General features: G+C 45.3%; 1 protein-coding gene across 1 annotated transcript in view; it reads left to right on the forward strand.

Moving 5' to 3' along the window:
• Window positions 1-3,915: 3,915 nt before the first annotated feature.
• Window positions 3,916-10,254, forward strand: part of Medag (mesenteric estrogen-dependent adipogenesis) — a 19,408-nt gene continuing 13,069 nt past the window's right edge. The window contains exons 1-2 of the mRNA XM_013027329.1: window positions 3,916-3,956; window positions 4,503-4,940. Of these exons, the coding sequence (XP_012882783.1) occupies window positions 4,663-4,940 (278 nt within the window). The 5' untranslated portion in view covers window positions 3,916-3,956; window positions 4,503-4,662. The remainder of the gene's footprint in view (window positions 3,957-4,502; window positions 4,941-10,254) is intronic.

A 10,254-nucleotide genomic window follows, 5' to 3' on the forward strand; every position in this document is an offset into this window, starting at 1 on the left:
ACCATCCACTTACCTGGCTCCAGCCCTCATCATTGAGCTAATGATTTTCAAATCTCAATCACAAATCCTATCTCTTCTCCAAAAGTTCAGACCCAGCTTCTTCCTGGGCTTTCCCATAAGTCTGGATGTATCTCAAAATCCCATAAGTATCTCAAAATCAGTATGGCCCCACCTGAACTCATCATTTTCTCTTCCAAAACCTGCTTTGTCTCCCACAACCCCAAGTTTCATTAAGGCTGCACCATCTGACTTGGTACCCGAGAGAGAGACTAAATGAATTTCTGTACTCCTTTTCACTTATTTGCTTATGAAAACCTGCTGAGTTTAGCTTATAAATGGCCCAGATCCATCTTCTCTATTCCAATAGGCCCTCATCGTATCTTGTCTGGATTATTACATCAACTTGCTAACTTGTTTCTCTTTCTTCATTCTTTGCTTTCTATCTGATCATAAGCAAAGGCATCTTACCTAAACCTAGCCATAATTGTATTACTTCCCATCTTTATTTTATTTTAGTTTTTGTTGGATGGTGAGGCTTGAACTCTGGACTTGGGTGCTGTCTCAGAGCTCTTCAGCTCAAGGAAAACACTCTACCACTTAAGACACAGTGCCACTCCCGGTTTTCTGGTACTTTATTGGAGATAAGAGTCTCACTGGAGGACGGGAAGGAATGGGAAGGGGCAACAAAGGAGGAGGCTACAATGCTTGATAAGAAATGTACTCATTATCTTGTCCATATAATTGTAACCCCTCTGTACAGTATTTTCACAATAAAAAAAAAAGAGTCTCACAGACTTTCCTGCTCAGGCTGGCTTAGAACCGTGATCCTCAGATCTCAGCCTTCTTAGTAGCTAGGATTATAGGTGTCAGCCACTGGCACCCGGCTTACTTTCCATCTTTAAAAACAAGGAAACTCCATTATCCCAAGAATTCAAATTCCTTGACAGCTCCAAGGGCCTGTCACAATCTATCCTCAGTTTCCCTTCCTGGTCTCATCTCCAATTCCAAATGGGAGTCCTTTTTATTAACTACTCAAAATCTTCCACTTTTCGCCAAATAGACCACACCTTCTCTCTGCCCAAATGTCCCCAATCTTCTCTCCAAGTTTCCTATTGGCAATGCTCCTATTCAAAGCCAAGTCACCATGCCATTTCTGCCACCATGCTGTTCCCAGGGCACCTTCCTCTCACAGGACTTTGTCCTACATCTGTTGTCCTCCCTCCTCTTTCTTTCTCCTTCCCCTGTCTGTTTGTGGTACTGGGAAGCAAACCCAGAGCCTCTAGTATCTAGGCAAGTTCTCTTATCACTTACGCCATGTCCTAGATCACTTTGTCTAGGCTGGCTTTGATCCCATGATTCTCCTCCCTTCACCTGCCGAATAGCAAGGATGATGGGTGTGTGCCACCATGTACGCCCAACTATTTTATTTCTTTCTCTTTTTTAAAATTTTTATTTTTTATTGTTGTTATAAAGGTGACATACAGAGTGGTTACAGTAACATAAGTCAGATTATGAATACATTTCTTTTTGGAAAATGTCACCCTGTCCCTTGCTCTCTCCAAGTTTTTCCCTCCTGTCCCTACCCACAAGTTGAATAGTTCATTTTCCATATAGTGTCTAGTGAGTACCGCTGCCACATTTGTTGTCCCTTTGTCCCTCCCAAAGACAGATAAATGAACAAACAAGAAAAAAAAGAGGGGGGAGGAGGATTGGGTGAGGGGGCAGGGGGAGGATGGGAAGGGATGGAAAGGGGAAACAAAGGAGGAGTTTACAATGCTTGATAAGAAATGTACGCATTATCTTGCCCATGTAATTGTAACCCCTCTGTACAGTATTTTCACAATAAAAATTAAAATTAAAAAAAGAAAAGAACAACAGCAACAGCAACAACAACAGCAGAAAGAACAAATCTCTTGTTTCCATTTCTTTCTCTTTTTTTTGGTCAGTGGTGGGGTTTGAACTCTGGGTTTGGGCGCTGTCCTTGCGCTCTTCAGCTCAAGGTGAGTGCTCTACCGCTTGAGCCACAGTGCCACTTCTGGTTTTCGAGTGGTTTATTGGAGATAAGAGTCTTATGGACTTTCCTGCCCAGGCTGGCTTTGAAATACGATCCTCAGATCTCAACCTCCTGAGTAGCTAGGATTACAGGCGTGATCCACCGGCGCCCAGCTTTGTTTCCATCTCTTGAAGTGTATCTCAATAATTTTTTTTGGCAGTCATGGGGCTTGAACTTGGAGTCACTGTTCCTGAGTTCTTTTGCTCAAGGCTAGCCATCTACCACTTTGAGCCACAGCTCCACTTTCAGCTTTCTGGTGTTTAATTGGCCATCAGAGTCTCATGGCCTTTCCTGCCCAAGCTGGCTTTGAACAATTAGCCTTAGATCTCAGCATCCTGAGTAGCTAGGATTACAGGCATGAGCCACTGCACCTAGCTAGTAAATATTATTTTATATGATCAGATGCACATAGGCATTACATGTTTGTGTTCCTCTCCTAAGAGTATTCTCCTTTGGTCTCACTGTGTGTGGATGCCTCAAGTACTATATAATTTATCATGTCCCAGTGTATTTTAGGTCTAGCTTCCACATATGAGAGAAAACATATGCCATTTGTCTCTCTGAGCTTGGCTTACTTCATTTAACATGATTTGTTCTAGGTCCATCCATTTCCCTGCAAATGACATAATATTATTCTTTCTAATGGCTGGGTAAAATTTCATTGTGTATAGGTACCACATTTTTTAGATCCACTCTTCTATTGTAGCATCTGGTCTGTTTCCACAACTTGGCTATTATGAATAGTGCAGTAATGAACATGGATGTGCAAGCATCTTTATGGTATCTTGGTTTGTGATGTTCTGAGTAGATGCCCAGGAGTGGTATGGCTGGGTCATAGGAAAGACCTATGTATTTCTAATTATTCTTAGTTTTGTGCGTGTGGTCCCAGAACTGAAGATGATGCCTGGTGCTCAGCAGTAGCTGTAAATATTTGCAGTGTCAATGAGCTCCCAGCAGGCCGGGACAGGTCTAACTCTGGGCTCCATATCATTCTGAGAAAAGAGAAAACAGCCCAGGCACTGAATCCTCTCTGCAGTTATCGGCTCAGCTCGCTCCATTCCCATCCTCTGAGCAGTGACTCTCACACTTCATTACACAGTCAGAGTCTCCTTCCTTCCCCCCGAAGACTGATTTAGCAGTGATGAATGCATCCTGCCCAGTATTGATTGAACAGTGAGCTGGACGTATTCAGAGACACCCGAGTAGGGAGAAAAGATACGTTTTTCTAAAACAGGAGTAGAAAATGGAGCTCAACTATATCCTAGGGTTCAAAAGAAATAGAGCATAAGGACTTTGCATTCAATTTAATTAAACTTATGCAAAAGTCCACTATTGGAGGAACCCAAAAGACAAAAGATCAGCCCTCCTAAATTCTATTTATCTGTTAGGTGGTACCTTAGAGTCCAAAGTCCCACCATCCGGGAAGTCTCAGGCAAGGGCTAGATGCTCCTCTCTTCTCACAGTAAGCAGAGATTTTCATTTAAGACAACATGACTGTCAGGATTTCTTTTGCCTCTTGGACTATAAGTTAGACAACATACAACAACATTGTGTTTATTTGGTCTAATCTGTTCGGAATTTAGCTCCATCCCCTATGAGTTGTCCTGGAAATCGTCATTTAATTAAATTGAATGAAATCGTCTTCCTTTCATCCCTCAGGAGATTAATAAGCACACAGCTGCACCCTCAAATATTTATAGAATGAAGGAAGGAACACAATCCAGGAGCTCACAGAGCAGGAGATAGGTTGAAGGGTAGGGAGGATGGCTAGGTGTTTGTGGCCCCAATCTACCTCTGCACGCCATTTAGGGTCCATGTGAAGCACAAAAAGCAAGGAATCGAGTTCAAGGGGGAGTTGTTAAGGCCAGATGGAAATGTAGCATGATGATCATTGCATTTCTAGGTGGGAGGAAGTCCAGGCACAGGAACCAGGGCCTGGAAAGACTGAGAGGAAGGAAATGCTGGGTTAGATCTAGCTGGGACAGATGGGGATTTAAGGAGGAGGGTGGGACAGAAGTCTGAGTGTGAGTGAGCAGGGAGGTGTAGAGGGGATGGAGGTGGAGTCCAGCACTGCTCCCTGACCACCCCTGAATCCCAGGTGGAGAGAATGGGGTGAGAGGCTGGGAGGCATGGCATGGTAGGTGCTCACCCTGAGCCAGGCCTGGGCATCTGGGGAAGGATTCTCCCCCCATCTCCATCTGTGGGAGTGGGGAGGGGAAGGGAAGTGTCTGCCTGGTAGGGTGGGGCCATTGCCGGCTATGAGTAGCTGACCCAGAAGGGAATGACTAACTAAGGCTTGGCTCTGATCAGGCTAAAAGAAGGACGCCAAGTTATGAGCTGATGATAACTGACTGGGCCCTGAGTGTTTGGGGTCGTGCCCATGGGCTGGTTGGGTGGATAAAACAGGCTGCCCAGCCCACGGACTGCTTTCTTTGCATCCTGCTTGCAGTGTTCCTGGTGGGCCGGGCAGCAGCTCAGGAGAGGACAGCTGTTGAGGGGTGGGCAGGTGACCTAGCTGGCTCTGCACCTACCCAGGCAGCTTGCAGACCCTCAGGTGCCAGCTGGGGCTGGTGGGAAGCCAGACAGCAGCAGGTGGGGTGAGGACCAGCATGGCAACTGCAGCCTGTGAACCCATGGCCAGGCCCAGCTTGACCTCCATCTCGTCGGGGGAGCTGCGCAGCCTTTGGACGTGCGATTGCGAGCTGGCCGTGCTACCACTGACACAGCTGCTGCATCTGCAGCCAGGCGCCTTCCAGCTGCGGGGCGATCAGCTGGTGGTGCCTGGGCCAGGGGACACGGGGGCAGCGCACGGGGGTTTTAACGTCTTTGGCGACGGCCTGGTGAGCCTGGATGGGCAGCTCTACCGCCTCAGCAGCTACATCAAGAGGTGGGTGTCCTTGTCTCCCTCCCTTGGGGATCATCACCTGGTCCCCCCAATTCTTCACCTTTCTGTGGTGGATACCCCAAATCTTCCCTGCACAGACCTCCATCTGGGACTCTTTTTCCACCCCTCCCCTCCCCTCGTGGCTGCCTCTAGATGGCTCATTAATATCACTTGGAGCCTGCAAACTTCCTGCCCAGATTTTCTGCAGCTTGAAGCAGTACAGAAGTCAGCGTGAGGGGCGCCTCGGGGAGCATAGGGTAGAGACTCTCTTGGCCACCACTCAAGGCGCCCAGTGCTTTTCCTATCCCATTCTTTAACTGGGTGGGAAGAGCTCAGATTTGGGGGGTGTCACACCCTTCAGGAAATGTTTGCAATGCCCACATCACCCCCTTGGCTTTAGATTTGGAATGTGCAGACTGCATGAGGTACAAAGAGGAAGGAAGTACCAGTTTGAACATTATTAGCTTTATTCAATGAGGAGATAGGTCCAGCAGAGAAGCAATGAGAAAAAGTTCACTTCACTGGAGACCTGGACTTCTCTGTGTCTCCTGAATGAACCCATCAGCCATGGGGGATGGGGGTGGGGATCAAAACCTGGGGAAGCCCGGGGAGGGGGGGGAGCATGTGGGGAAGCAGATGCAATAGTGTGGCTTTTAAAGTCTCTTACAGATTGTGGGACAAACCTGAATCTTGAATTAAATAAAGGCATCCAGGATGCTTAATTGTGATGAGCAAAGTAACTGAAATGCTTAGGCTGGGATGTGGGTCATCCATCTCAGCATATAAAGAAGGAGGGCAATTCATGTCTGATTCTAAGTAGCCTCCAACCCCCAGGGACCAATCTGGGGGAAGAGAGTGAAAAGCTCTGTTTATATGTAATCCAGGGATTGAGCACTCCAGAGAGTCAAGTTGAGATCTAGAGTCTGATTGATTAGGGAGCCCCTCCCACCTCCTATCCCCCCACATGCCCCTGTGACTCGGAAAGGCAATACTGGGCACCCAGTGAGTGGGATGGATCCTAGAAGGGCAGGTAAAAATAAGAGAGAGATTTGCAGGGCCTTCTTCAAGGCTGCTGGAAGCAGAGCAGGAGAGCAGGTGGGAAGGTTTGCTTTGCCTCACCAAGACAGTGAAAGCATTTGAGTACCTGAAAAGTCGTTCTCCAGCAAGAGTTTCTCCCTTAGTCATAGGAAAATTGTGAGCTGATAAGTTGGGGACAGTGAGAGGAAGGAGTCCAAAATCAGATTTATAAATGGTTAACAAAGAGATGACTGTTGGTCAGTCACAAGCTCCCATCTATAATCCTATCTACTTGAGAGGCTACGATCTGAGGATTGTGATTCAAAGCTCAGTCTAGAAAGGCTGGAATTAACAAAGAGGACCTCAAGCTGACTTCTTCTGTTTGGCATGGAAGAAGCATTATGGGCAATCTAAGTAAGCACAAGGAATGATAACTGGCTATTCATTTATTTGAGTACCAGAGGGTACCAAGCATTAGCTCACACCAGCTTACAAAGTTGGCATGATTGTCCCTGACCATTTTAAAGTGGGGGACACTTAGGACTCAGAGATAAATGATGAACCTCAGGCAGATACCGAAAGCGTTCTACATAGAAACTGGGCTTCTAGGTAGCATCATCTAACAGGGATATCAAACATTTGGTCCTCCAGCCATGTAAGGCCCTCAAAATCACTTGGTACATGACTGAACAGACATGCAGGGTTTTTTTTTGTATGCTTCCTGTCTGCTGCCTTCTGCCTGTATTGATAATTTTGTATGGCTCTCAAATGATGTTATAAATACCCCAATGGTTGTTGGCAGAAAAAAGGTTACCCAACTCTGGAACCTATGCTGCCAGAAAACTGTCTTGAGCCAGAAATAACTCTTCCTTCTTTCAGCTTGTAGCAGCTTTTCACATAGACAATAACTGAGCAAGTAACTCACAAGTAAATAACTGGGATCTATCAGCCCATGGGTACCTTCTACAGTGAGTCTAAAAAGAGGATGGACGTGCAGGAGATTTAAGGAAGGTCCTGAAGGCAGAGGTGTAACCTGCTTCTGCTCACATCTGGCCATCTGTTGGCTAGGTGAGTGACAGTTATGCACAGTGCTGGGGCAGAGGGCAAGATGAATGGGGAGAAACTCATGAGGCAAGCTAGGGAAGAGTCGGGGAAGGGACACATTTTGATTTGTGCTGAACAGAAGCCCCCTTGCCTCTCTCTCTCCCCACCCCCTCCCCCAGTGAAGCTGTCTGCTGCTCAGACTTGGGGGTCTCAGCTGCATATGAAGCTTGCAGGGCTGTGCACCTGTCCTGTGACCCTCCTCCGCTCTGTCCCAGTTCTCAGATGTGGAAACCTGCCTAGAGTAGCAGCCTCTGTACAGGGTGCCTCACAACACTGTTGAAATGATACCCATCCCCACACTGAGCTGGGAGTCTGGCGAGACCCAGCTTAGAGGAAGTGCAGGCAAGCTGGGAATGCCAGGCTCGGCACAGTACCAGCTCAGCCACCCTGAGATGTATCCTTTAACTCCATGGGACTCCATTTTCTCAGCTATAAAGTGGGACTAATAATCTTCTCAATCTTAGAAGGCTCATGTATAGACTTAAAATTGGGAAAGTCCTCAAAAAACAGTGATTGGCATACATTTATCCCTTGACAGATGTTAGAATCCCTCTTTCTATATATAAAATATGTCTATCAATCATTTGCGTGTGTGTGTGTGTGTGTGTGTGTGTGTGTGTGTGTGTGTGTGTGTGTGTTCCACTAGAGGGCTTTGAATTCGGGTTCTGGATCATGTTAGACTTGCTTGCTTAGCTGACACTCTACCACTTGAGCCAAGTCACCAACCTGATGTTTTTGCTGGTTATTTTGGCAACAAAGTGTCACTAACTTTATTCTTGGGTTAGCCTCAAGCCTCAATTCTCCAGAGCACAGCCTCCTATATAGCTAAGATTACAGGCTTGAGTCACTAATGTCAGGCTAAGTAAGCTTTTATATTATTATTATTATATAGGCCCACAAACTAAGTATATTGCACATATGATTTAATTTATTAGCCACCTCATAGGATAACTTTTGTTAGCACAGGTAAGGAAAATGAATTCTAAGATGTTAAAGTATTTAGATGAGAGGGTGTTTTAACTTTGAACCGTTGTGGAAGTCACAGAACCAGCCATCACACTCTGATCCATCTGTTGGTCGTAAAACCACAGGCAGTGCTGCCTCCCTTCCTGGCTTCCTCCTCCAGAACTTGGCTCTGACCTCCAGCCACACTGAGGGCTATTCTCCTAGGCTTACCTGGGCACTGTCAAAGGTCTGCCTGGCCTGTTGAATGCAGCCACTCTGTAGCTCCAGGACTCTTGTTTTGCCAATCTCTTTGTCAGAACAACCTTTCATTTAATATCTGTCTCACTTCAATAAATGGCTTTAACTCCTGGCCCTTTCCCCTCTACTCCCATTTATTTAAACAGACTAGACATAACCTAGTGGAGTTTGAATACACAAATGCATCAGATGCTTTACATTTCTCTGGCACTTGCAAGTTTGAATGAATTATTGGTTTGTAAGACTGCATGGCAGGTGCTATGTCTCTAGTGTGTCTCAAGCGTCGAATGAGTTTGCAAGGCTCCTGGGGATATTGATCCAATATGATGGAATAATACTGAGAGAGGCTCTGTCTACTTTTTTTTTCTTTTTTCTGTTGCCAGTTCTGGGGCTTGACCTCAGGGCTTTGGTGCTGTCCCTGAACTTTTTTGCTGAAGGTAAGTGCTCTTGAGCCACTTAGTGCTCTTACTGCTTGATCTACAGCTTTACATCTGGCTTTTTGGTGGTTAATTGGAGATAAAGAGTCTCATGGACATTGCTACCCAGAGCTGGCTTCAAACTGAGGTCCTCAGATCTCAGCCTCCTGAGTAGCTAGGATTACAGGCATCAGCTACCAGCACTCAGCTTGGATTCTGAATTATAACAAGATCCCAGTGCCATGTGAACTAGGATCACACTTAGAGCAAGAAGGTCTTATTCACCCATCATATTCATCAAAGAGACCATCGGAAGCAAGATGGTTTCTTTTCTCATCTTTGTGTTCCCAGAACCTAGCACACAGGAGTTTAGTAAATCTTCATTGTATATAGGCACGGATGGACAAAATCTCTGTCAAATCAATGTTTTACCGAGACCAAGCACCCACAAGCTACTTTATGAATAAACAGATGGACATGTAGATGCTTGATTCAAGCCACAGATGTGAGCATCCCAAATCTGAACATTTTGTTAAGTCTCACTGAAGTTAGTGTAGAAAGAGAAGCTGACGAAGCTCTGCACAAAGTGATCAAGCAATCACTGAGAACAGACACTTGCTCACCCTAACAGTGGTCTGTGCCTGAGGGCTTTTGCTTAAGGGTCCCAGCCAAAGACTGTGAAAGCTACAGCAGTTCCAGGGCCTCCTACATACACAAACATGATTGCTGCATGCACCTCTTTTTCTGCTCTGCAATCCATGTACTTTTTTCCCCCCTTTTTAACTGTTGACACTTAACACGCCACACAAAGTTTGCTGTGTTAACCATTTTGAGAGAACAGTTGAGTGTCATAAAGTAATTTCATATGTTAGTGCAACCATTACCTCTGGCCACCTTCAGAATGATTTCATCCCAGATCAAAACTCTGGGCCCACTAAAGAGTTTCTTAGTCCTGTCTCTTCCAGCTCAAGTAACACCATTTGTTTTCCCTGAATGAATTAGATTATTCTGTTTAACTAATAGAAGTTTGCATTATTTTGTGGGTTAATTCACTTAGCACATTGTCTTCAAGGTTTATTGAGGTTGGAGTCCATGTCAATATTTCCTTTCTTTCCTTTCCACCACACGTTTAATCACTCTTCTGCTGCTTCCACGTTTGGGCCACTGTGAATGCTGCTTCCAGGAACAGAGGTGTTTAAATGTGTATTTGAGTTTCTACTTTCATTTGTTTATTTGGAATATAAAGATTTATTATTTTTATTTTAATTGGCAAATATTTAAAAGCTTCTATGATATTCCACTGGGATGTTTTCATATAGGTGTATATATATATTTAAAAGACAGACATACCGGGTTCTGGTGGCTCACTCCTGTAATCCTAGCTATTCAGAAGGCTGAGATCTGAGAATCTCAATTAAAAGCCAGGCAGGAAAATCCATGAGATCTTTATCTCCAATTAACCACCAAAAATCCAGAAGTGGAAATGTATCTCAAATGATAGAATGCTAGCCTTGAGTGAAAAAGCTAAGAGACAGCATTCAGGCCTTGAATTCAAGTCCCAGTACTAGCATATTATA

Source organism: Dipodomys ordii, unplaced genomic scaffold (genome assembly GCF_000151885.1).
Source record: "Dipodomys ordii isolate 6190 unplaced genomic scaffold, Dord_2.0 Scaffold102, whole genome shotgun sequence".
Taxonomy (NCBI): domain Eukaryota; kingdom Metazoa; phylum Chordata; class Mammalia; order Rodentia; family Heteromyidae; genus Dipodomys; species Dipodomys ordii.